General features: G+C 39.4%; 1 protein-coding gene across 1 annotated transcript in view; it reads right to left on the bottom strand.

The window, feature by feature from the left end:
• GUCY2C (guanylate cyclase 2C) overlaps positions 1 to 20,556 on the bottom strand; it is a 44,028-nt gene extending 23,472 nt beyond the window's left edge. Inside the window, exons 1-11 of the mRNA XM_066550228.1 lie at positions 20,346 to 20,556; positions 19,299 to 19,411; positions 18,038 to 18,105; positions 15,936 to 16,151; positions 13,448 to 13,569; positions 12,484 to 12,580; positions 9,657 to 9,786; positions 8,299 to 8,434; positions 6,481 to 6,566; positions 5,942 to 6,053; positions 2,503 to 2,584 (exon numbers count right to left, since the gene is read on the bottom strand). Coding sequence (XP_066406325.1) covers positions 2,503 to 2,584; positions 5,942 to 6,053; positions 6,481 to 6,566; positions 8,299 to 8,434; positions 9,657 to 9,786; positions 12,484 to 12,580; positions 13,448 to 13,569; positions 15,936 to 16,151; positions 18,038 to 18,105; positions 19,299 to 19,411; positions 20,346 to 20,556 — 1,373 coding nt within the window. The remainder of the gene's footprint in view (positions 1 to 2,502; positions 2,585 to 5,941; positions 6,054 to 6,480; positions 6,567 to 8,298; positions 8,435 to 9,656; positions 9,787 to 12,483; positions 12,581 to 13,447; positions 13,570 to 15,935; positions 16,152 to 18,037; positions 18,106 to 19,298; positions 19,412 to 20,345) is intronic.
• Positions 20,557 to 27,184: the final 6,628 nt, after the last annotated feature.

Below are 27,184 nucleotides of genomic sequence, written 5' to 3'. Positions count from 1 at the left end.
AGGTCCCACAAACAAATGTAAGCCAAAGGAAGTCCTGCCATCCACAGTGGTTAGTAAGAACTGCTGTGAATACAATGCCAGGAGAGGAGTGATCAAGTGCCTTTTTGTGGGTGTCCCTTGTATTCTGCACATTTTGTAAAAATGAGGGAAGAGTCCTTGGAAATGGGAGAAAGAAACTGCTGTCTCCCCTGCAGAAATTCAGAGCAAGCAGTCTTAGAGAAAAGCTACAAGACAGCTACTGCTCATCAAATTGTCTCCTTACTTGTGTAAGTCCTTCCTCGACTAAAAAACTGCACAGGATTGACTGGAGAGTTTGCAGGAGAATCCTAACACACTGATAACTGCTGGCAAATGCTCCAAATGGCAGAACCCATACTACTGACTAATAACACAAATATTCCCTTGTTCACTACATTTTTTTAGCATATATTTTCTTAAGAAAATGAAGACCAAGAATTGCAATAAGAACTGTTTTTCTCTGTTCTATCTTGTAAGGTGTGTCTATGTGTCATTAGGATGCGCTAGAGTTCAAACTGGTATCAGCTGGTTATTAAGAACATATCAAACTGAATTAAAACCTACTAGACCTAATATTTAGTTACATGTTTTTCAGGACTTACACTTTTTACTTTGCAGTCAGAACTTCACAGGTAGCTGTGGAATAGTTCAAGTGTGCTAGAAACTTAGGAGATAAAGAACAAATAATGAGGCATTTTGTTGATTTTTGTAGGAATTTCTCTTCTTTGCTTGTTAGGGGACAATCTTCAGTAGCAATTATATTTGAGAAGTTTACTTTTGTTTTGACACTAAAAGTGCAAGTTTTATTCTAAAAAAGTCTCAGAAAACTCTTCTATATTTGATGCTTGGGAATATTGCAAAGATATGTATACAATAATAATCTAATAATCTAAACAGAATATTTAGATTTTATGCATCTGCAAATATGGAGAAGTATAATATATTTTACAAGTCCCTGCTTTTGTTTATTAATTTTCATAGGCATTGCAAACTTTACTGTTTGTATGTCAGTGCTTAGATGTGGCGATGATTAGCTCCTACATATCTTGAGTACAACTGGATGTATAAGAGTTGTGTATCTTTATCTTTGATTTTTCCCTTGTTTTAGTTAGCAACACAGATTGGTCTACTCAAAATAAGAGAGCCTGAATAGCATCTGTTTCTAATAAACTTTTCTTAAGATCTGATTTTCTTGTTTTTTTTCTGAAGTTCTCCGATACATAACAAAAATACAGATTGAAAAGAGAGGCACAGGTAAGAAAATTTTTTTAAAGATTAAAGAAAATCCTATACTTTGGAACTGTGGTGGGATTTCTTCCATCAAAAGGAGGCATCAATTATTTCTATTTTTGCTTTTTCCATAATGATAATGCTGCATGAAATTCCAAGCTGTTAAAAAAATTTGTATGCAGGGTGTTGACTGAGTTGAAGGAATGGATCCATGCAATGAAAACACCAAAACCTCATGGTGTTCTGACTCCTACAGTGTCTCAAGAGAAACACCACCTTCTAGATTGAGCTTTTATGTCACCAATACATTAAAGAAATATAAGTGAAGAAAGAAGAAAGCCAAAGATGGGTAATTGGAATAAGATCCCAATATTACCAGGTGGAACGTGCCTGGGCTCTTCTGGCCCTTGCTGCTTGACCAGAGGCGGCAGCTGTGGTGTTTTCACCTCAGAGACACCCCTGGCTGGCTGTATGTTGCAGCTGGCATTTGGAACAAGTCCAGGCAAGCAGGAATTCAGTTTTTACCTCTAATGGAAAGGCTTTAGGTGAGGTGAAGAGGAAAAGGAGATGGATTCTGCTGGAGGGTTAATCCAGGGTTTTATTCCATGGTCACAGATCTCCGAATCTTGGTAACAGCTCCAACAGAATCCCGACCGCATGGTCCCGTGTCTTTTTAAACCCAGGGAAAGGGGAAGGGGAAGGGGTAGGTGTGCCACCAACCAGGTGGGAGGGGGGCAGTCTCAGGGGACAATGACACCTAGATGGGCTAATGATCCCAGGGCTGGGAAGCATCTTTTGAACTGCACCAACCAGACCACGCCCTTGCTGGAATGTTAAGATTGATGGACAGCACTTAGCAAGGGGGCAAGGGGGAGGGGAAGGGAGAGGTTGGCACACCTGAGGGACTGGGAAAGGTGAAACAGGATATTGCTTCACACCGCAACAGGTAATAAAGTGGAAAAATTCTGAAGATTGGTGTGAGACTTATATTTCTGTGTATGTATAGGAATCAGAGCTTTTTAGCAGATGCAAGAACATTGAACCTTGCTGCATCTTCTCCCTTGATTATTAACCTGTCATAACAACACCATGGATGCAAGCACTACTTGGCATATACCAGAGTTCACACTAGGGACAACCACACAGGTCTGCAAGGTAAGCTAATGAATGGCTCTTCAAGGAGGGATCAAAGGCATTTTCCTAGTGGGAAAACTGTTCAAGGACAAACAAACAGAAAGCCAAAGGGGTTGGTACCTTAGAATCAGCAAAGAGATGATGAGAACTAGAATCACAATTCCCGTGAGCGTAAAGACAGCAATAGTCAAGATGTGTGGGCCTGCAGAAAAGAAAAAATGAAAGATAACTTCATGGAGGATGCTGAAAAACAATATTGTATTTAAGAAATTACCCTCATACACACATGGAAATCACAGTAGCTGACCAAGGATACTTTTTTGGTCACATCCAAATTGAGAGGCTTTGGTAAAGTCCAGCACTGCCTTGGAATGACACTTGCCTCTTTCAGTGTGGGATGAAGAATGACCCAGAGCAGTGCTGTCTTACATCCCCACCTGAGGAATGGGCAATCTGTGGGCACACCCAGGCAATGGTGCTACTGTGTGGACTGTACTCTTCAGTAGGAAATTAATATCCTGTAGAGGGGAAATTAATCTGATGGCAGCACAAAGCCAGTAAAGTACCCTTGGAAGCTGCTAGGAGCCAAATCTACATGAAAATCATGTTGTTCAGGCATCTGAGGACTTAGACCCCAAACCTACAGAGCCCACAAGGGTTCTAATCCTGAGCAGGTACACAGGATGAACAAGGCTGGGAACTGAATAAGGTTTTAATGATTGTCTTACTGTGGAAAAGCAAACTGAAGCCTCTCTCGTGTCTGTTCTTGGAACTTGGGGGTACTGGGAAGGAAAGTTGGTGGCCACCAACTTCATTTGAAGAATAACAGGCCATTGTCACAGAGCTTCAGCTGGTGGTCACATGACTAGAGTGAACCTACTTTACTGAGCAAATGTCTCAGGCAAAAAAGGCAGAGGAGAATCCAGTTTTGCAGATTGCCATGTTGATTAAGGACAGTAAAAGAGCTGAAATATTCAGCCTTACTGAGGCTAATATACTTCCGTCTGTGCCCAGGAACAGAAATAAAGGGACACAGAAAAAAAAATCAAAATTAGTAAAGAAATAAAAACCAAATATACACACACTAGCTGCCTTCAGAATCAAGCAGCAATTGAGGAAGGATTTTCAACATACCAATTTTTGTGCCTGTATCTGACATAGGATTCCGTTTATGAACTCCTCTAGATTTTGGAGCCAGATTTCTGTTTTGATTTTTCTTGTTCTGGGTATCACATCTCCCCACTTTCTTTCAGCATGTTCATCAGGGCCTCTTCAGTATGTCTAAGGGCCTCACGGTAATTTAGTATTAATCTGATGCTCTCTGATGAAAACCATCAGTACTATCGTTCTCCTCCACAAGTTAAGTCACCACTATAAAATGAGAGATAAATGAGAATGGGCAAAATAATTTTGCATGAAAATTGTCTGAAACTTCAGGTTTGTGAATTGTGGCATGCAGCTTCCACAAACAGATTACAATTTTCCGAGGAAGTGCTGTGGGACCGTAATTTCCCTTCCCTGAGGTTCTGCTGCCACCTTCTGGCTCTTAGTTTTACAAGAGGCAGAGGGAGACATTAACTGGTCCTCTGGAACCAGAAACGTTTGTTTATTGAAGAATGATCTTATCTATGTTTAGAATGAGGGTTAAAACTTTCTGAATAAGGGGAAAATATGGATGAGCCCCCGTTTTTTTCACGGAATACTAGGAGGAAGGTAGGCAGCAGAACTGGGTCAGCTGTTCTCAGTTATGGCTTAGGAAGAAGCAGGGCTCTCTGGTTGTCTCTGCTGTTCACCTACCCAGAGGAAAAAAGATATTCCAGGATGGAAAGTTTTGACTGGCTTTAGCAAGACACAGTGATTACTTAAACTTTGACCATTCTCCTTTTTGGGGGGGGGATATATTTATTTAGAATCACAATGAAGGAAGCTTTGGGTTTTTTTTAAATGTGAAACAAAATAATCAAGTGCCTTTGGGTGGCAGTTTCACTTTAAGTTTAGTATGGCTTGGCCACAGTGTCAGGCTTCAGTTAAGCACTAGATGTTAAGCTACTGACATTTGTAGACATTGGCTTTCTGCAATTTTCTTTCCCCCTTGTGCAGCAGCTTCAAACAAGGACATACTGAAGAGAATATTTGAAGGATATTTCAGATCCACTGACAACACAGCATGTTATGGGGCCCAAGGGATGGATGAGAATGGGACTGGAGCAACATCAAGAAGACAGGAGCCAGAAAGCACAAAGCTCATGGAGCTGGTACAGGGAGACCTTGTGGCTGATGTGTGCAGTGCTGCTGTCTCTGCAAAAAAACAGCACTCACAGTCAAACCAAGGGAGACCAGAGACTTAACCAGAGATGAAAAATGAAGCTCCACTGAAATCCCTCTGCTCTTCCCAGAACTAACTTGAGTCTTATCAAAGCTGCTGCCTCCCTTCTCCTGGTAACTCCCATGGGTCTCTGGCAATAAACCACTACTCCTGCCTCTCTTATGAGGGATAAAGCCTAATTTTAGGGCATCTGATTTACTTTACTGAGGAATAAAAATGTTTAAATTTTACCACCTTATTGTGAATGGACTCTTAGTTAGCAGAAGATGTTTATCTCTCCAGTTATGCTTTGCCTATTCCCTAATGGAGGCAAGCAATACAGCAAATTAATGGGACTACTTTAGCAGAGACTTTTAACAGCAGCATCTCTAGATTCTTACTGATGGAATGACTCAGGTGAAGACTAATCTACTGTGCACTAACCCTTGCAATTACTGCCACTGCAATAATTTTTATTCTGCATATCATACCCTGAAGCATATGCCCTTCCATTGCCAATCACCATGTGGCAGCAGTCTTAAAGGGGGAAACAATCTCAGTCTGATCAGACTGCCGAGGCTCTACTCTGCTATGCTGAATAACAAGGGACTTCATCCATTCTATCCAGGAGTCACCAAAAACTCAAAAGGAAAGAAGGTGGTGATTTCTGAGATTTTAGATTTGAAGTATGGGTGTAAATAGAGCCATAACCTAGTTTCCCATGGTCTTTCTTCAGAGTCAGCTCTTCTCAGAGCCCCCTGAATCTGCACAGTGCTGCGTCCTCTCCCCAGCTCCCTACAACAAGGATAAAGCAGCAAGAAGAAGCCACCATGATCCATCAGATACAGAAATGCAGAGTCAGATAACTCATCATAACCTTAATTCTGCTGCCTTTCCTGGACACTCTTTCAAGCAGTTCACACCACTACCATATTCTAGTGAAGATTATTCATTTGGGGGTGACTTCTTCTGAAATACCCCATGGTATTCCCCATAATCACTGGTACAGTACTGAGTTTTCAAGAGACTTAGTATCAGCACCAAAACAGAAATAAAGGTTTTGAACTGGACTGGAGGCAGAGAACATGGTGGGAATGAGGCAGGAGAAGGAAAGACACTGTTCTGCACCCAGCTCCTTGCATCACTGGCTGGGGGCAGTGTGAAAGTAGCATGCTGGATCACACAGCAGGTGGATCTCAGGACTGTGCGACTTGTCTTCAAAGAGGTAGGTGGTAGGTTTAATAGGTGTCTCACCAGTGCCTGGAGTATCACTGGGCAGCTTGTGGTTCTTCCAAATAAAATCCGGACTGTTAGTCGCTGCGCATGTGCCATTGCTTTGAGTGTTGAAATACAGGAGAGGTTTGAACTGCGGACGGGAGGAGGGAAGAAATGCAGTCAGGAGCTGTGTTCTCCCTCTTTTGTCCCTTGCTCCAGACTACCCTTAATAAATACATTGCCCAAACTCAAATTAATTTTCCTGCTATAGTGGTGCATTTCTCAGTGTAGCCATATGCTTGGCTGCTATATTCTTTCTCATTCCTCCCCTCTCTCTGAAAATAAATTTACCAATCCCACAAAATACCAGCTGCACTTCACTTACTGAATCACCAGATTACATCAATTCTGTCAGTCTCCAGCACACCTCACATGACCCCTTTCTGGCATGCACAGAATGCCTTGGCACTCCACCACGCCTGCTGCAGTTATTTTCATCATTCTTATGCAACAGTACAGGGCATTCTGTTTCTCCTTTCATATATAAGGTTGAACAGTTGCACCCTGCACATACGTACATAATTTGCGGTCCGTGATGTGTACAGCACGGTCAGATTGGTATCAATGTCTCCAAATTCATCCAGAATCACAGGACCCACTACACCTGCAGACACAAGGAATTCATTAGAGGGCTTGCATTTTCAGAAACACAAATATGGGGCAGGAGGGATGGGATAAAGAAAAGGATTTCTGATACTTAGGATACTTTTCTTCTTCAGGTATGTGCTAGATACGTATCAGCTCAGTGTGGTGCTTTTAACTTTTCTTTTAATACCACACTACACTTTCTCTACAAAATCCAATAAAAAGTGTTGAACTGACAGCACTGAAGAGGAAAGTCTCCCTGTAGCTACAACAGAATATATTTGTCAGATTTCTTCAGCATACCAAGGATGTCAGAGTCACCTCCCTTGAAGAGACCATTTTGGAAGTGAGAAGCAAAATAGTCTGTTTCCACCTGCAGTTTGAATCTATCTGCAGTAAAAGAAATGCAAGGATACTTTCATTTCCTTTATTCTTTTGAAAGCCTAATAATAATGTTTTTACCATGTTCTTTTTGCCTTTAGCCTCCTCTCTCTGTACATCAGCAAATGTGCACATTGAGAAATTGCCTGTGTAGCACATCACAAGGATTTTAAGGTGGAACTTCCCAAATCCCTCAGCACAGCTTGACTCAGCCTGACTGCATAAGTCAGTTGCCTCAACATGAGCACAAGCTTAGCCAATATCCACTACTCCTGAAAGTCTCACCTTTGTTTTCCCCTTTTTTTATAAGAGGATTTTTTTATCAGCTTCAGATTGTCCTTTTGCTGCTCTTGATGATGACTTGTTTTATTTCTCCTAACTTCAGTATCAACATTATTTTAGTTCAGCAATTACCTTCTCCCTTTTCACCTCAAAAACTGATGCTAACTTTTTCATGGTCTACCTTCTTAATATCAAAATAATTATTGTATGAAATCCCTACTGTACCAGACTCCATCACAGGAAAGAATGAAGGTTGGTTCAAAACCTATCACTTTCAGAATTTTTTTTTAACTAAACCTATAAATTATGACGAACATTACAGTGCTGTATTTTGGATGAGTAAAAACGTTTGTGCAACTTAACTTTTAAACTTAAGCAGAAGAGATAAGTTTACTGACGTTCAGAAAGGGATGCTGTCTCCAGAAGGAATTTGTAAACTATATTTTGCTAGGTATTAGATACCATGGTTAAAGCAAAGATAAGCCTGCAGCCTTTCCTATCTTAGGAAAATCTGGGAAACTTCTACATACATATTTGCTGAATGTAGGTGGGGCATAAACACAAAACTTTGAGTCATCGTTTTGGTACAGATCTCTGATATGAAGCAACAACTGGGACTATACTCCCAGAGAGATAACATTTTCACTTCTTTGCATAAGTTTTGCCTCTGTCTTTTCCTAATGATTGAATTCTGTGATTTTAAGCCCATGGCCTACAAAACAAAAGCCCACCAGTGCTAGACAACCTGTGAGAGGAACAAGAAAGTTGACTAAGAGGAGCCAACCCACTGTCAGCTGGCCTACACCCACACTACAGGCACCCAGGCTTACATGGCTTTGTAAACTGGAAAAGGTTGAGACTACTTCATTAAAGCCCAGCCAAGTGACTTCAGAGTCATTTTGAACACCAAATACTGAAAATAGCATCCTTGTAAAAATTATATAAAAAGAAAAAAGTCTGCGAATAAAACTCATTGAAAGGCTTGGACTTGTTTAGGGTAGAAGTGACTTGTCCTAAGAGTGTTTAAAATGAAATTTCTTTCCCCTCATCAATTTAGTGAACCCTGCAAAGGACAGTACTGTTTTTACCTTCAAAAGTGGTGTTTCGGAATTCACGGATTAAATTGAAAGGTGACATTGGGCTCTGTGAGATGACAAATTTCTTGACACCATGTCCAAACAGCAACACTGCATTGAAATAGCCAGCAAGAAAGTCATCTTCCATCTGGAACAAAAGAAAATAAAAATGACTGTTTGAGAGTTCCTGTTTCTGCCATAAGGCTATAATAACCTTGATTGGCTCCATTTGGCAGAAACTCCAGCAGAGAAGACCAGAATCTGCTGAACACTGTGTGAGTAGATGGCCAATGCCACGTGAGAGTTCTCATTTCAAAAAAGAAAGGCAAACAAAATATATTTTTGATGTATGAAGACAGGAAGGTGCTGAAAACTTAAGAGGCCAATAGGTAAAGGTCTGGCATGCTAATCCTGGTGCAAAGGATTCAAGAAATCCTACACTGTAGGTTCTTGGCAGTTCTGCTTTGCTAAGTGTGTCCCAAAGACCCCGGCTTTGGATATGAGTTTCTGTGCAGATAATTCAGTGTGGTGCCAGCAAGTTTGGGCTTCCCAGTGGCCACAGCTCAGGGGTAAAGAGCTATGCCAGAATTTCCAGCAGCCTGCCATAGAGCTGGCACCCAAAAAGCATTGAGCCCAGGCTGGGGGATCTAGAAGCCCTGTAAATCCAGCCAGAACCTTCAGGCTGCCTGCTGGAGAGCTGGAGCTCAAAGCCACAAATCCTGGGATGCAGAAACTATACAAGAAGGAGCTGGTTCCTTTCCTGGGCAGATGGCAGGAATATCAGTTTCACTAAACAAATACAGCATATTCACAGGTTCTGCTTTTCTGGAAATTAAAAAAAACCCTTATTTCCGATGGAAAAAAAAAAAGTTTCCTGTTTTTGAAGCTTATCTGGAAAGCCACTCAAAAGAAACTGCAATGGTTGTCATCTCTTAGACATATCTGTGCAAATTATTCAACAATTATTAGTTCTGAACTTTCCATGCTCACATCTCAATTACATGTACAGATCTTTCTTGAGTGATGCCTTGCAGCTACATGTAAGAGTGTCAGTCACTCAGATGTGGAGTGGTAAAAGCATGTGCCTGTAAGTCTCCCTCATGCCCCGTGAATAAGACACTTGCAGAACAAATTAGAAGTTTGAGTTGAACTTCACAAAGCAGGAACATGACATCCTGCAGATTTGCCTTATGATACTACATTTTGACATCATTACATCAGGAAAAAATACCATCCTGCAATAATATAAAGGAATATCAGCTTAGAAGCATGACAGGGGATGATTACAGCTGCATTTTTAGTTTTCACTTCCTCATACATGAACAGGAATGAACCAAATGCAATAATCAGATATAAAATAGTGTTCTTACCAGGATGTCGTCCTCCATCTCTATATAGTCTCTAATTACAGTATTGTAGCTGTAATTAGCTGGTGGCAGAGTCAGGACAAGTACATTGCGCATGTAATCAGCTGAGATGTTCTTCTTGAAGTACACGTTACTGCAAAGCAAAGCACAAGAGCCCCATGAACACTGAACAACAGGCTCAGTAGTATCCATGATAATCAGTCACTTGTTCCCAACAGTTCTGTTATTTAACAGGTTAAAACAGTAGTTCTAAAAATAAAATTTCATAATGCACACAACTCTTTATATCATTCATTCCCTGATGCTAGCATTTGTGCCTAAATATATTAAAAGGTAGTATCAAGGCAATCTGCCAATCTGACACTCAAAGGTTGTTGTGAACTACGGTTATTATTGTAACTGTTTTCTACCCTGCTTATTTCCTCTTTTTTTTTTTTTTAAGTGGAGTTTATATTTATTAAAACTCAGTTTCTCTTTGGAATCTACAATACCGCAATCAGTTTCTTCATGTTACTGTGCCTGTCTCTGAGCTCTTCCACACTCTTTTTGCTTGTTCCTCTAATTTTGATATTTCCTGCTAGAATTGAGCACAGCAGGAGTTGCACTAAAAGCATTTAACAGAAGGGAATGAAACAATCACAGAGGTGCAGAGAGCAGATTATTGATTCATTTGTTTAATTCAGTGAGATAGGAAAATCAGAGGAAACTGTGTCAACTTGAAAACTCTGCTAAAACAAGCAGAAGATGTTGTAGCTTTCAGGTATCCTTGGTTTCATCACTCTGACAGGCCATCTGAAAGTGCTTCACAAATTGGCCACCACCAGACTCACATGTTAAAGAAGAATTTAGGAATAGATATTAGTGTCAACTGGCAGCATCTGTCATTGCTATGGCTAGATTAAGAGAAAGAAAATAATTGTGTGAGCCTTCTCCCATTATTCATGTTTGATCATCCTTTTATTTTGTCAGTCAGTACTGACTGGCCATCTGATTGGATTCTTACACCACAGCCCTGTACCTGCCTTTCCCTGAACCTTCTGACTTTTACAATGCACTTTTCACCCTAAAGAACTTCAAAATGTTTCTCATCCAAGCTTGGGCTGAACTAGCCAGTTGAAAAGAAAACCTCATTAATCTCCACCAGACTGGATAATCCCCCAGCATCCCACCTCTCTTGAGGGAGACTTAAAGACTGTGTTTGTGTCCTGCTTGCCAGACAACTCGGAGCTGAAGAAAATTTAAATCAATCACTTTTTCAGAGGCACTTCACCCCTGGAGAAGCATGGGACTTTGCCTATTCTCCCTCCTACAGCTTCAGTTTTCATCTAATACATCTGTCTGTATTTTGTTGGGCTTTTTTTAAGAAAAATAGTGTGATTCGAGATACTCAGCAAAATAAGGGGTCTGTAGAAAGCTTAAGAAGAGCAGCATATAAAAAAGCCTGAGGCAGCTGGGTATATCAGCAGGATGCATATCACAGCAAAGAATCCCCTAATCACCCTCACCTACTGTAATGCAACATCTATACCTACAACACCAGTGGTAAAGCACTCACATACACTGTTCCCATTATGCATTTGCAAAGAAAAAGAGTTGAGGCCAGTTGCCTCAGGAAAAGCAAATGGGAATTTCTAATGCCTGGATAAAATTGTGGAATGCAAAAGCTCTTAAAGGCACTTCTGAAAAATAGATATGGTGAAATTGAAAGCGTACAGGATAGAGAAGATCCTGGTAAAACCTGAACAGGATCCACTTAGGAACCAAAGGTTAAATCCCTGAAATCATTAACCCAGAGTTTCTTAGAACTGACCTGTTATGGTCATCTTTAGACACAAGAGCTGGGAAGTCCCACTGGCCCTAGAAGTTCATGGAATCTTTTTACTACACCAACAGTGAAGTAACTTCAAGGCATGGGCACACACATTTGCCTTGCATCCATCCATCCATCCATCCATCCATCCATCCATCCATCCATCCATCCATCCATCCATCCATCCATCCCACCAGACTGCCCCAGGCAATTAACTTTCTCCCAGACTGTGACTCGCTATGACAACTGGGATTATACACAAAAAACATTTGGTTTAGGTATCTACACTTAGTTGTACCAATGTAATCTCTGCTGTGTCACATAGGTTTAGGGCCAGAGATCAGTTCTCAGTCCTCGTATATAGCCAAGGCTTTTGAAGATACCATTGGTAAGGCAAATTTTTGTCAGACATCTTCTATAAAGAGTTTTGTAATTAGCAATGTTAAGAGAAAATTAAACAATAGAAAACCAAGGTTGTATGCTAAGAAGCTTCTCTGAGAAGTTATGTTTCTGTGGTTATAGAGATGGTGAGGAGATGGTTATAAAGTGCAAGAGTTATAAACTGGGAGAACAGTTATATCACATAAATAATTTAAAAATTGAATAAATGGAGTCTAGAAAAACACTGTAAGTCTATTTACATAATTGTCTGGTTGAGCAGAGTGTATGAAAAATGTACCATATCTCAAATGGACAATATCTCACGTACATTCTGACTTTGGACTCTGTGCTTCTTTCATGGTTTCCTGCACTGAGGAGCCCCAGGAAGGCATTAAACCTACCTGCTCTGTCGCTGCCTTAGAAAAATATTATATGAACCAAAAGGGATTTTGTAGAGGATGTGCCATGAATTAAACACTACGCATGTTATAGAAATGGCAAGACATGAGGAAAGATGGAAATAGAAAACATTTTGTAAGAGAACATTTCTTCAACAAACCAGTTCCACTCAGACTATTTCCATTAGCTATCCATCAGCAAATTGCAGAGAAAAGAAGAAAAACAAAGGTGATACTTTACTTGAAGAGATCTATCAGGATGATAACGATGTCATTATCCACCTTCTCCGTCCCTAGGTCTGAGCTGACGTTCTCTGGAGAGCCACACATGATGATCACTACAGAATGGGCAAAAATGGAGAGAGATTGGTGAGATTTACAGACAAGAAGAGGGTGTTTGCCTGCTCCCCCATGTTTGAGTAGCAGGCAGTAGAGCAACTCTGGGCTAAGGCACATTGTCTGTGCTGTACTGGGGCCCAGGCACAGAGCTCCAGCCTCTCTGCAGTAAAGCCACAATATCTGAGGGGAAGTGGTAAAAGGTGCTTCAACACCTGCACCATTTTCTGTCTGATTGCACCAGAGCACTACCATTATCCCACTCAAATAAGCATTAGGAGTTGTGGTGCCATAACAGCTACTCAACATGAACATTTCTGGGTTAAATAGCCTCCAAGTAATGATTCCATTAGCTTGCTTACTCTCACAGTCACTTGGCCTGCTGATGACAGGTGCTTAGTCTTAGGAGAAGATGAGGTATTTATTCATTCATTTTTCTAGTTTAGATTAATCATTCCCAGAAGTGCCCCTTGATATCAAAATGAGGTCCATAAATGTACCAGGGCTGCAAACACATGAGTGATAGAGAGCTTGCAGTATCTATATTCTTGTAGTATTTAAAGCCCTTCTTAGAGAAATTGTGATACCTGGATTTCTGAATCTCTCACAAAAAAGAGCTTGTGCTTAGATGGGATAATGTACCCCAAAAGCTCTCTGGAACCAGGATATTCCCCCATATTTTATGAGGACGAAGAGAGGAATCTAGAAACTTTGTGCCATTTTATCTTTACATCCATGTAAAATGGTGTATCTTTGTTTCCACCATTTCTGGTGAAAGGCTTCCCCTATAACCTAACTAAGGGATGGGTTTGAGTTCCTTGGAAAAGCAACTCACTTGCTGGAACAGTGCAGCCTCAACCCCTCCTTACCATTGCTCTTCCGGTTTGGATTTTTCACAGTTTTTCTAAGCAGCTCTGGAGTTCTCAAAATATCCTTGAACTTGAGTTTTTCAGAGAACTCTGTGATTCCAGCATCTAAAGCATTCATGTACCTGGCACAAAGGAGCAAGGATATTGTCAGGAAATTGCTAACTCCTCACATTTTCCTAAGATGTGCAAGATAGGCTGTTCAGAGCACACAAGAGTGTTTATAAGCTGGTATGAAACCTTTTCTGCAGCAATAAAAGTGAAAAAACCAATACATGGCATGAAAGATGCAGAAATGCTTGGAAAGTCTACCAGAGGTATTTGAGCATGGTTATAGAAAGGGTGAATTTGGAAATTGCAATAATCTAATGAGACATTAACAATTAAGAAAAAATAAATCAGGGATATGGGAAACTGCAGGAAGTGAGATTAACAGGGAGGCAGAGCCAGGACAATCTGCTATTTAAGACATCAATGGTAATCTAAGAAGGCACATGTGAAGGTCCAAAGGACTAAACAGGAGCTACAGAAAGAACTGAGATAAAAATCACACATGTACCCTGACTGTGAGAGAAGCAAAGGAAGAAAAGCAGCAACAAGAAACCTATACAGAATCACTTAAAACTTGAAGGAAAAAGTGAGCTCAGCAAAAAAAGCAAGTAAGTAATGTTTGGTAAAAGATTAAGGAAAAACAGTCAGCTCCTCAATTTTACTCTCGCTTCTTGAGAAGAGATATTCTATCTGAAATAAAGTTAATGCAGAGGAGAAACCAAAAGAACTCCCTTTGTTTTTAAACTACATAACCTTTGATCTACCAGCACTGAGATCTCAGTCCTATGAGCTACTAAATACCTTTTACTACCTTTTTTTCTCCAGGAACAGAATCATTAACTGCTAATTACAGAAACATATGCATAGTTGAAACATAACCTGATTTTGCTATCACTGTGGGTATTCATTTATTTTTATATGTATATGGGAAAAAACAATTAGCTCGTACAGTAATACTTGTGCTTTAGAGAAAATGGATCTTTTCAAATTAGACTTCAAAAACCTTTACGCTGACAGTTTCTATTAGGGCAGGATGAGATACATGGTTACAACTAAATTAGGATGAAAAGTGGGCAGAGACACAAAATTAAGTTTTTGGTGTTGATTCAACAATAAAGGGACTTGAACAATTCTGAAGTCATAAAGAAGGTCCTGGCCAGAAGCATTTAAAAAAGTGAAATAAGAAAAACTTGGAAAGGTCAGAAATAGCTTCCATGCAATTATTTTACTGAAAGGCATGAAACCTGCAGAATTAAAGGGATTTAGCTAAAGCGTGTGTAGTGCATTGGCAATTACAGCTGCAAATGTGGAGGAGTAGGGTCTGTAGTAAGAGGTGAACGAAGTGCACTGATATTTCAAAGCATCAAAAAGAGGTAATCATAGCAATTATATCATGTGATCAAGTTGCTATCTATACTAAGAAAGAAGAAGGAAAAAATAAAAGTCCATAAATACCTACAAAAGAGTTAAATGGAGATAAGGGTTTAGGTTTCCTAATTCAGAAAAAAAACTCTTTAATTCTGTATCCAAAATAATCCATAAGTATATGCTTCTATCAATCTGAAGCAAATACAGTCATAAATTTTGCTTAGAATTCTGCAAGTCTCTCAGGTTATAAATTAGAAATACATATAATAGTTATTGCCATGAACTCTTTGCTACTTCTCAGCTACATTTATAAAATTAGTAGGAGAAATTAGATTTTGTTTAATAAATCAGCTTTTAATATCCCAAAATTGGGAAAAAAAAATCAAAGTAGCATAGACACACTCACGTGAGCTGAAAGTTAAATAAGACTCAATAATAGAAAAGTATTTATAAATACCAGTATATTAAAGAGTCTATTTGTCTAAAAGCAGACTTTGTTTTCAGGCAAGGAGAAAATCCAGCATTTCTGAGAACCAAGCACAACCTGATGTTTCAGGTCACAAAATGAAAGCTGTCTCCTTTCCTCCAAACTGGTGAGAATATAGCTTAAACTCTGCAATCACTGGGGTAATTTTGCTTGAAGAAATGTAAAGCTTGAATTTTGGAAATAACACCTACATATTGAGGACATTAATGTGGAGAAATATTTTAAGAACTTAGTAAGACCCTGACCTAAAAAGGCATCTATGGGGAGCCTGTGGAGGAGCCTCTCATGTCCCACTGTTTATATTAAGGAGGCTGTAAACAAATATTTTCATCACAGACAGCATGTGGGTTACGTTGTCCAAAGGAAAAGCAAAGGCTTGCAAATATTTAAAACAGACTGAGAGAAACATTCGGGTAAGTCCTACAGCTAAAAGCTACAATCCATCTTTTCCTTCTTTTGTTCCTTGGTAGTAGTAAGGCACCTCCCAGAGTGTAGGACTGAGAGAACACTTTGCAGAAACCATGTCTGAGGGTGGAGACAGCATTTATCAGAGGTCAGAGGGTCAGAGGTGGATCCAGATCTTACCAGAGGCATGCCTCTGAGGTTTCACTTCTCTTGTAAATGTAGACAGATTCCCAGGTTGTGGTTTTGAATGGCAGCTGAGAATGTCTCCAAAAATGGAAGAAGAATTGGTTCAGTTTCCTGGCTGGGGTCAGAAGGCGGGTTAGGTTTTCTTTGTAGTCACAGGACAGTCCAAAACTCCCTACAGAGATCATAGGCAGGCTCAGTATTGTTTCAAGTCTGAAGAAAAAGATAAGAGGACAAGTCTGAACAGATTGCTGTTGCACCAAGGCAGCTACCGATTTCCATCCTCACCTCCCTCTCCTCTTGTGCCCTGAGTTAGTTTAACACAGTTAATTTGAACCTGAACCAGAAGGTTCCCCAAGGTCACAAGCAGATTTCAAGCCTGTATTGGTACCAAAAAGCCCTGTTGAACTGCTCTAGGCATCTTCTTGCACTGTTCCCAGTTACCCCTACCCTTTTGGGTACCACACACCATTTTACCCCCAAGGGTTATGACAGGAGTCCAAAGGCTCAAGACAGGCTTCTGCTACCTGGATGCCATTCCCATGGGATGGATTTAATCTCCCTATTGGGACAGTGCTGCAGGGTGACAGCTTTTTGCTGTCAAAAAAGCTTTACTTCTACAATTCAAAGGAAAAATCTTTTTGTTTCACAAAGGTGTATTTTAGGAGCTGTGCTACAGCAGCAGTCAGGGAGAAAAAAATTAAGGCAACCCTCTGCTGACAAGGAATTTGTAAAACAAAAATCATTTTATATACAGAGACAGTAAGCTTTTAAGGACGAAAGTACATTTCTGGATGCTGCGATGTTATCAGACTAAACTCAAAATGCTTTTGTTCTTGTATGCTGTTTTCTTATAACAGGGAATTTTGCCTGCAAAAACCATGGCTGTAAGAGTTGTTGGCATTATTGTGACAAAATTTTATTTTCCAGGTAAAGTTCACTTACCCAACTACAGGGGTTTTACTTATTGCAATAGAAACAGCCATAGATGATGTAATATATAATGACAGGGGGAGTATTCACTAATTAAACAGGCTTCTTTTTTTTTTTTTTCCTGACAGACTCAGAATAAAAGAGAATAAATTATTTTGGTTAAAAGGGACCTACAAAAATCATACTGAAATAATCAGGACTGACCAAAAGCTACAGGATGTTATTCATAGAAACCTAGAATGGTTTGGGTTGGAAGAGTCCTTAAAGATCATCTAGTTCCAATCCCCCTGCCATGGACAGGGACACCTTCCACTAGAGAACTTACTAACTGCATTGTCCAAATGCATTTTAAACTTGACAAGCTTAAGGTATGATCCATCTGTCTAGGAAGGCTGTTCCAGTGTTCAGCCATGCTCCTGCTAAAAACACACTTCCTAATGTCCTACCTATACACACAGCTTTGAATCATTCCCACTTGTCCTGTTGCTGAATCCTAGGAAGAAGACATCAGCACCTCCCTCTATACTTGCCCTTTTCAGGAAGCTGTAGAAAGCAACAAGGTCTCGCCTCAGCCTCCTTTTCTCCAAACCAGACAAACCCAGTGCCCTCAGCTCTTCACAGAATATGCTTTCCAGCTCTTTCACCAGTTTTGTAAGCACTCAAAGACCTTCACATCTTTCTGAAATTTTGTGGGGCCCAGAACTACATAAAATGCTCAAGGTGAGGCCACACCACTGCTGAGTACAGCTGGATAATCACCTCTCCTGACCAGCTGGTGATGCTGTGTCTGATGCACCCCAGGGTAGGGTTTGCCCTCTGTGCTGCCCGGGCACACTGCTGACTCTGGGGGTGCCAACCAGCACCCCCAGTTCCCTTTCTGCAGGGCTGCTCTCCAGCTGCTCCTCAATCAATCAATCAATCAATCATTCAACTTACTGTCAGGAGTTAGCAACTTCCCTACTAAAGTTGGGCTTTGGAAGGGTTTTTTTTCCCACCTACCAAACAGAGTGGCTATGCATAAAAGTCTTACTGCCTTGACTGTAGAACTCGAGGCGTCTGATGTACTCTAAACCAATGTCTCTGCAGGTTTGATGCTCACAAAACAACTTTGTTCAGCAGCTGACATCTTTAACATCACAATATAAGGGGGAAGAATTGGTACTTACGAGACCATTTGGAAGGTGGCATAAGTGCAAGCGGGTCCTATGACAGCACAGCCAAGTGTGCCATTTTCCTGCAAAGAATCAAAAAGGGTCATTTGGGATAAAGCAGAGGACTGGCAGAGAGAGGAGGATGGGAGAATGAAGAAATTTGTAGGATATGAGGAGTCACAGAATTTACCTAGCAAAAGCAAGAGAAGAGAGGAGCTACAGAAAGTTTAAAAGAACAAACATGAAGGGGAGGAGGAAAAAACCTCAGAAAGTCTAAAAAAGATAGAGTACAACATTTGTTAAGACACAGACAGCAAGTAAGGATTAAAATATTGTTATAGGTGCACATTTGAGATTAAACACCCCAGAAGAGTTTGCATTTGCTGAAGACAGGGTGGTTGGTATTACAAGGTCCTGTGTATCAGAAAAATTATTACATAAGTGTATATGAAACTATTATTTAAAAAAATCCTTCCATGACCATCAAATGAGGCCTCATCTGTATCTTTCTGTGTCACGAGGGACAATTTCTTAGAAAGACTAGCGCATAGACATAGATTAGTAGACTTAAAAATTCTCATTGGATTGACCAAGTTTTACTCAGAGGTGTGAAAATCTTCAGAAACTTGGCTTCTTGTAATGCACTGATTTTAACTGAAGCATTTCCTCATATTAAAGTATTCACATAGTTTCTCTCACGTGACTTCTGTGATTTCTAGTGAGAAGCAAGCACTTCATCTTTGCCCTTTGGGCATAGTTCCATAACCACTGAATTGGTAACAGTGCCAGCCTAAGGATTTCTCTGCCCACGTCCCCATCCTTACCACAGCTCTCTTTTTGGTGTATTGTGTAAACTGATGGTGAACCAGATCAGGATCTGATCCAGTTAGAAATTGACCTTTTTTCTCTGCTCGGGCTGTTTTGAGAGTTTGAGTTGCTGGTTTGATTTTTTTAGTTAATTGTTATTTGGGTTTTTTTTTTAATGGATTACTTTGGCTGTCTGACCACACAAAGAATTGTGCAGATATAAAAAGAAGGTAACTTAAGCATAGGAAAAGGAGCCAAAAGCTGAAGGCAGTCTCTTGGAAGCATTCATAGAATCTCTCTTCAGTATTTGCCTACTTCTTTTCACAAAACATACAGGAACATCTTCTCTTTAAAAACTTCACTTCCCTGTCAAATTTCTTTGGAACTGAATAGCAGGATCAAAGGTTAAGAAGGAAAGACAGAGACACACATGCACACCAAGGCAGAAGGAAAGAAGTCTGCTACTCACATAAATGGTTTTGATGAGCTCCACACCTTCACAGGTGCTAGTACGGCAGGCTTGTGAGACATAGAAGGATGAAGTAAAGGGGTGGAAGATGGCATTCACTGTAACATTTTCTCCTGTAACACAAATGGAAAAGCAAACAGCATCATGAATTGCAAGTAACCACTAATACACTATTATCCCTCTCCTTCTGACACAGGTCTGAGCAGCCCTATACTCTGAGGTCTCCCTGCTTCTGCAATGTCTACCTACAACCTAACCCACACCCCCACTACTATGGATGTGACCGTGAAGTTCACTCCAGGGTGGACTGCTGACTTCTGTTGAGTGTTAGTACTTTTAGTAAAAAGTACTTTTAGTGTTGACCATTACTAGACAAATTTTTTAAGGCTCTGTAAGAAGTAACTGAGACACCCCTTTCCAATAAAATTGGACAAAATCTCTTAAACTAGAGGACAGGTAGGGAATAGATACTATTTCTTTTATTATTTCCTTGGAATCTCTTTTTCCCATGATATTCTAGAGAGTGACAGTAGATTGGTGATGTTGAAAGGAGAGTTAAAATATCAAAATAAATAAAAGCAATATGACTCTAAATGAAGGCAAATATGGACTGCAGATTCTTCACACTTCAGATCGTGATGTGATCAACAGATAGGATCAAGAGGAAAATTATTTTCAGAAAGTAGAGGCTAATCCAGTCAGGAGAGGAAGCAATGGCAACCCAATTACTGCACGAGATGGATCACTGGTCTTGTCTGATCCAGTTTAATAATTTCCACATTACCAAACCGAGCTGAACATCTCCAGAGAGGCATGCAGGAAGAGTCTGCCCAAACACCATGAAAATATATATGGTTCTGCCCATTTATAGAGCATTTCAATTTATACAAAGAGAGGTCATGATTTCCATAAGTTCTACATAAGATGGGCAAGCAAGGAATCTGTCTAAGAAGCACCTTGCTAAAGGTCAGATGAGTAGGAAACTGTGACACAAAGTGTGAGAAGAAATCACAGGAAGAGAGGGATAACCAACACCCATTGGCTTACCTGTCATCTGGAATTCCTTTCGTACCCTTTCCAAGGCTTGTTCCACAGCTAACTTCACACCATCAATACTTGATGGGAAATCCGTGTAATTCATGAGCATCACATTGATCACATAACTGTTGTTGTTACACCGATCTGAACCCACTTTCTTCAGCAGCTGTAGTGAGGAAAACAAAGGCCAAATGGCCAGCACCAATACCAGTTCCTTCATCGTTGCTCAGTTTAGACCCATTGTGTGTGCTCTCCCACTTCTTTTTGTCTTCTAACTCTCTTTCTTTCAGATACTCTACATTGATTTTGTTCCTGGATAGAAAGAAAAAAAGAGAAAGAGAGAAAGAGAGAAAGAGAGAAAGAGAGAAAGAGAGAAAGAGAGAGAGAGAAGAAAGAGAGAAAGAGAGAAAGAGAGAAAGAGAGAGAGAGAAGAAAGAAAGAAGAAAGAAAGAAAGAAAGAAAGAAAGAAAGAAAGAAAGAAAGAAAGAAAGAAAGAAAGAAAGAAAGAAAGAAAGAAAGAAAGAAAGAAAGAAAGAAAGAAAGAAAGAAAGAAAGAAAGAAAGAAAGAAAGAAAGAAAGAAAGAAAGAAAGAAAGAAAGAAAGAAAGAAAGAAAGAAAGAAAGAAAGAAAGAAAGAAAGAAAGAAAGAAAGAAAGAAAGAAAGAAAGAGATTTCCAGAGTCAAAGACAGGCTATGCGATTCTCTCTCCTGCACTTCCCTATTCCCTTCCCTGCCTTCACCTCTGCCCGTCCCTCCAGTGTACTAGGTGGCACTTCAAGGTGAAAACTAGCAGCAGCAAAACTCAGGAAAAGAGAGAGGCTAAAGGTTGCTGAGAATGTTTGCTCATGGAAAGGCTGAGGCTATAAACTGAAACATTACCAGAAACTTTGTATGATAAGTACACTAACTCTTCATCACATGCATAAGCTGAGAGAAGAAAGAGGAGGGGACAAATGAACCATAAGGACAACTCTCCAAAATGGAAATAAAATATAAGGTTTGTTAAAGCCTAGAGAAAAACAGATGGTTACTTCATGTTTGCATTGCCCTACATCTCTTGATTACATTGCCACACCATCTCTGCTGATTAAGCTCATAAATTGAGGGTGTATTTTCTTCTGAGATAAGTTACCAATTTCATTCCTTTAGCTTATAACAGTGAAGTACTTTTTGTGTTGGCAAAAATGTCTCACTTGCAGACCTTCAGACCAAAGCCTTTCTTTCTTCTTACAGACTCATACAAGGCTTGTCCACTTATGCTCGCCCAGCACTGTGCATCAAAGTGCCCTGGGTCTGCCCCTGCTCTCATCACCCTTTCTCACCCCCTCAAATAGGGGCCCCAGATATTCATACTTTATGTGATGAACCTCGCATCGGGTAAGGATTAGCAAAGCTCAAGGACTCTCAGACCTGCACGACCAAAGCTAAATTTTAAATGCCATCACAAAAAAAACCCCACAAAACAATAACAAACAATGAACAAACCCCACCAACCCACAAGCCTTATGGAAAATTCTAGGCATTCTAGGCACAAAGGAGACAAATTTAAATAAAGTATAGAGTTTGCTTTTGCTGAATATGGGGTGTTTATGCACAAATACGAGAGGTTCTTTTTTTCTACTGAAACCTACACTGAGGCTGTCAGATAATAAATCAGTTAACTTTTGTTATCTTCCTGAAATAATTTAAGACAAATAATGAAAATAATCAGAAACAATGTAAGTAACAGGGCTTGTGATATAAAACAATACTGCAATTTCATGGCTTCTTTTGAAGCCTATATTTAGAAGGTATTGAATACACTTCAGATATATTTGCCCAGACCTGTTTATGTGATTCTGTTTTAATACCAAATTACTATTGCTTGAATCTAATACCCAGAGAAGACCATGACCCAGCATTTAAAAGTAGTTCATAAATATCTCTGCATATTTAATCTAGCATTTGTAATTAATAATACAGTAATTCTAAATTAACAGTCTGTCATGTAAACATGTGGACTAGTATGGTTGGCTAGAGCCACAGAGTGGGAATGGAACATGGCTTTTCCTGTGGAAATCATCTGCTCATCACTGGCTCATTTTATAGGTATTTCCAATGTCCTTGAAACTTATCCAACATAAGTCAATAAGAGATTTATCATTAACTTCAGCAGAGCAGGATTTGCATTTTTATACTCTTCTTAGCCTATCTGGGAGAAACAGTCAGCATGAATAATGCAACTAGAACTGAGTATTTTACACAGATGGTCACACAGGGAGTATGTAATGGCACTGAAGTCTCCCTGGTTTCATATCTATTAATGTATTTATTTGGTTCTCTTAGCAGGTTGAAACTGTCCTTTAAAAACAAAAGTAAAATCAATGATAGCCTTATCACAGCATTTCTTTTTACTCTCTCCCTTGTCCTACACCATCACAATGCCACAGCACCAGCCAAAATATGATATAAATTTAATTGTTGACTTATAAACTTTCTAATTGCCTGGTGTGTATGTAATCTCTCAATGAATTCCCGTGACAGAAGAATCTGGTGACGTGGAGCAGCAGGGAGTGTGGCAGGAGGCAGCAGCTAGGATGAAACTCTCCATGAAACCTGCCAAACAGCACACTTTCCCTTGTACCTTGGGGCTTTGGACATCAAGCACAGTTGCCTGGCAGACTGATCAGTAACATCTGCCTCATAGCATAAGAGAGACAAAGAAAAGCTGTGTCATTGCACTGTAAATATGACAGTTACTGTTACTATAGATGTTCATGAGGGTGGAGAGAAGAAAAAGTAAATAAATGAGTCAGATGTGTAAAGGACAATATTTGATAGGCTTGCCACAAGGAAAAAAAAAACATATGTAAGTTTGTCCTTGTTGTTGCCTCTGCTTAAGGCATTGTTAGCCCTGAGGAATAGAAGAGACACAAATGCCAGTCCATTCATAGTGTCCTGGCTGCAGAACACAGTTAAGCTCCCAAGGAGCCAAACAATTCCTTCCCAAGGTCCAACCTAGCAGTTTATAAATCCAAGAGGTTAACAGTGATACAAACCAGACAGCTACTCAAAAAAAAAACTTGTATATCTCTCTAGAGCACTCTCTCCACTATCTCAGTAACTTTTCTCCAACCATGAGCCAGCTCTCACACATCCAAGATTAGTCAATGAAGGATAAGTTCAGAAGTTCAGAAGACAAATAATGTGTTGGAGGCAAAAAGAAAGCTTTATGACTCCTGAAGGTGACTGCAACTTTAACTAGAAATACTGGCTTACAACAGAACTACAGGTAATGGGAGCATCCTGAAAGCACAAGCAAATAACTCTGCCTTCCTCTGAAAGAGTGTCTCTCATGCATGGAGAATCAGAGCAAGAAATTCAAACACCAGCAATATCCTGCCTAAGGTAACCTCTCCTGACAATCCACAAAATATTTTTAAAGCACATCTTGTAGAACTATTTATTCTCCCTTAAAAGTTCTGAGATTTAATCACTGTCTAAGGAATAAGGTGCTAAAACCCAGCATCTGACATCCCCAGTGCAATTCTTTTTAGCTGTTGCTTCTAGGCATCAGCTACTGCTATAATCTTGGCAGAAAGGTAAAAAAGATCCTCAGTGTTACATATCTTCACTATGTGCAAGTGTCTATCCAAGAAGTCAGTTCTTCAGTGAACATCAGCTTCAGACCCTCATCTTTGTAATCCTAGCATGCTTAACAGCTCGTGGAGGTCTCCCCTTCAATCACTGTAGTTTATCACTTATTTTGGCTTCAGCAGCACAGGGATGATTCAGATTCAGATAGGCGGGCCTTGTATTTATTTGTCTGAAGAAAAAAATTCAGTTCCTCCCCAACATTACCTGTCCATATATTGTATAGATACAAAACATCAATATAGCTCTCTTTAGGCAATCTTATAGTCAGTGTTAGATTAGAAATACCACCTCAAATTAACTCACCAGAGAACTGTATCATTTGTTTTAGTGAAAAGTGACTTTCAGTGCCTGGTTCTACAGTACTTTAAAGCACTGTATTTCTTCTGCCCTAGGATTTACTGAATAATAAATTACTAGATATTATAGGGTGTATTTGCAACTGATAATCAGCACTGACTTCCTGATCTAAAACTAGTCTGAGAAGTTCTCTCTGTCTTCTGGAAAATTCAATGGTAGTCAGAGAATGAAAATTCCAGAAATCTCAGAAGAGCCAAAGACCTATGTGACAGTATCGAGTACCTGCAGTCAGTCAAACTGCTATTAGTAGTACTTAGTAACAATAGTCCTAATAAATCTGAAAATAACACAAACATGTTGTCAGCTTGTCTTCAATTTCTTTGGCACCAAAGACAGCCAAGGTAGCATTTTTCAAGCCACTAGTTTGTAAAGAGGCATGCATTGTGATACAATCATCTTATTTTGCAGATTAACATATTTTGACAGTGTCCTTCAAAATGGAATTTTTCCCTGAATATTTTGCTACAATTATTTCTCAATGTCATTTAATGACAATTGTTGCGATCAGCTTATGTTTTTCACAGTTGCACATTATTTTTTATTTTCTCCAGAGCCAGGAACTTTGACAGTACACAAGAATATGAGGTTCCATTAAAATAAAAGAGATACTGTAAGTCTCCAGCATTGCAGAACTGAGAAATGTGAAAAAGGGAGAGACAAAAAAAAAAATCTGAAAATATTCTAAATAAAAATAACAGTAGATGCACTTATGTTCTTAATTCTCACTAACTCTGAAAACAAATTTCCTTGATTTCAGTGGCACAAAATCTATCATCTCTATGTTTTTGAATAAGCAAGGCTGTCAACATTATTTGCATAAAATACAGAGTTTTTAATAAGAAATATGCATGAGACATTATATGTTGTATAGTTCATCATATTTAGCCAACAGGATAAATGCTGAAAAACATCGATGTTGTTTTCAAGTTCTAACCCCTATTACTAAGTCTGATTCCAAATTATATTGATTGTCTGGGACTTTACCAGCACCTATGCAGTCTTTAAAAAGATTCCAAAAATCAGATTGAAGAAAAATAAAATAGAAATGTTTCAGTTTCCCTTTTCTCAGTTTTGTTAGAAGTTGGAATCACAAATATGGTTACAGACAGAAAAGAAAAAAATACAGGACTGTAACATCTCTGTTTATTTATGTCAGTAACTTAATGGTGTCAACTGGAGAACATAAAGATGTCTTCTTTAACTTTCAATATTAGAGACAGACCAGGGATATGAAATAATCTTTTCCCATATTTTAAATTATTTTTACAATACTTCTACTATCTAGGCTTAGAGGACAATAATGTAAATTATTATTAATATAGTTGTATAGTATACATATATAGCAGCTGTATACATAGATATAGTATTCATGTATAGAAGCTGCATAGCAGCTATATTGACTTTTCAGAACTGATCTTTTTTTCTTTCTCTTTTACTACGAAAGAACATTGAGAAAGATTTTGCAAACACTATCCTTTGGAACCAGCAACTGATAAGCAACAAGCCTGTAAACCAACATAAAAACATGTGGGTCATGTGATGCATGATCCTGATAGTAGAGCACGATAATATAGCCATTCCCATGGGTTATTGAGAGTTCAGGTTCCTGCCATAATTTAGTTGCCGGCACAGATTAGAATGAAATTACACTGCAAAGCACTGACTGTTCTCACCAGAAGTTATCACTCTAGTAAGAGGAACACTACAGACAAGGATAAGGAAAGTGGAATTGCATCATATTACCAACAGCTTGGGTGGTGGCCCCATCTTCCTACTGATCTATTATGTTGCCACTACCAGAAGATGAAGCTAAATATGTGATGTGTCATAAACATCTAGCTCAATTAAGAAAGTCTTCTTCCTGTTAACTCTTTCCCAACACATATATACATTTTGATGTGAATATTTTTTATCCACCTAACTTGTATACTACAAAAATAAATAGTAGGAAGTCTTTCCTATTAACTACTGTTTTCTTTCTCTAAAGGACTTTGCTTCCAGAGTGACAGGACACATTCACCTTTTCAGCGTACTGATTTGCCTCTTTTACACACTCAGCAGGATACATCTCTGTCAAGAGACAAATGTAAGCTATCCTTAATGGACAAACATCTGTTCTGCTTATCTTTACAAAGGTAAATGGCTTGAATGTGTAATAATTTATGTCCTGGATATATATTTCAGTTTTCTTAACCTCTTTCTATTAAACATTACACATGTTTATACTATGTGCCAGGATGGAGTTATGAGATATTCAAGCTAGTGCACACTTGATCATGTAAATCCAGATGGCAGCGGAACATTGTGCAGTTATATAAGCATGTCCTGGGCCAGTACAACTGTATTCTTTGGGACACAGCACCTGCAGTGATGTGACCTTCTGGCTTGGATAAGTTTGTGCAGACACAGCTCACCATGCATTCCATTTTCAGTTCTATCACTGACTCATACTGGACCAGTGGATTCTCTTGCCTCCCCTCCTTTGGTTCTACATATATAAACTTCTAAAAACTTACCTAAATGTAATGCTAAAATCAAATACAAGAACAGCTTTTTTATTAACTTGACTGAATCTTGATGTCAGGTACATGCTGGAAACATCAGAAAAATTCTGAAGGTGCATTTTCCACAGACCCATAAAAATAACAGACATAAACATGAATGAAAACTAAAGTTTCCCCTTTCCAAATAAAGATAAAAATGATGAATTTTCATGTCACCATTTGGAGGTCTTTAACTGACACGACTTTTGTTTGCCTTCCTGAGCTGGGTAATAGAGACAGAACAAAAGCATTAAAGGTACACACGATCCATCAACTTACGTGTTTCGGCTTCTCTCATCATGGGTGGTCCAGC

The sequence above is a fragment of the Molothrus aeneus genome, chromosome 5, assembly GCF_037042795.1.
Source record: "Molothrus aeneus isolate 106 chromosome 5, BPBGC_Maene_1.0, whole genome shotgun sequence".
NCBI classification, from domain to species: domain Eukaryota; kingdom Metazoa; phylum Chordata; class Aves; order Passeriformes; family Icteridae; genus Molothrus; species Molothrus aeneus.
The sequence above is the reverse complement of the archived record's forward strand: the minus strand, read 5'-3'. Positions and strand labels throughout refer to the sequence as shown.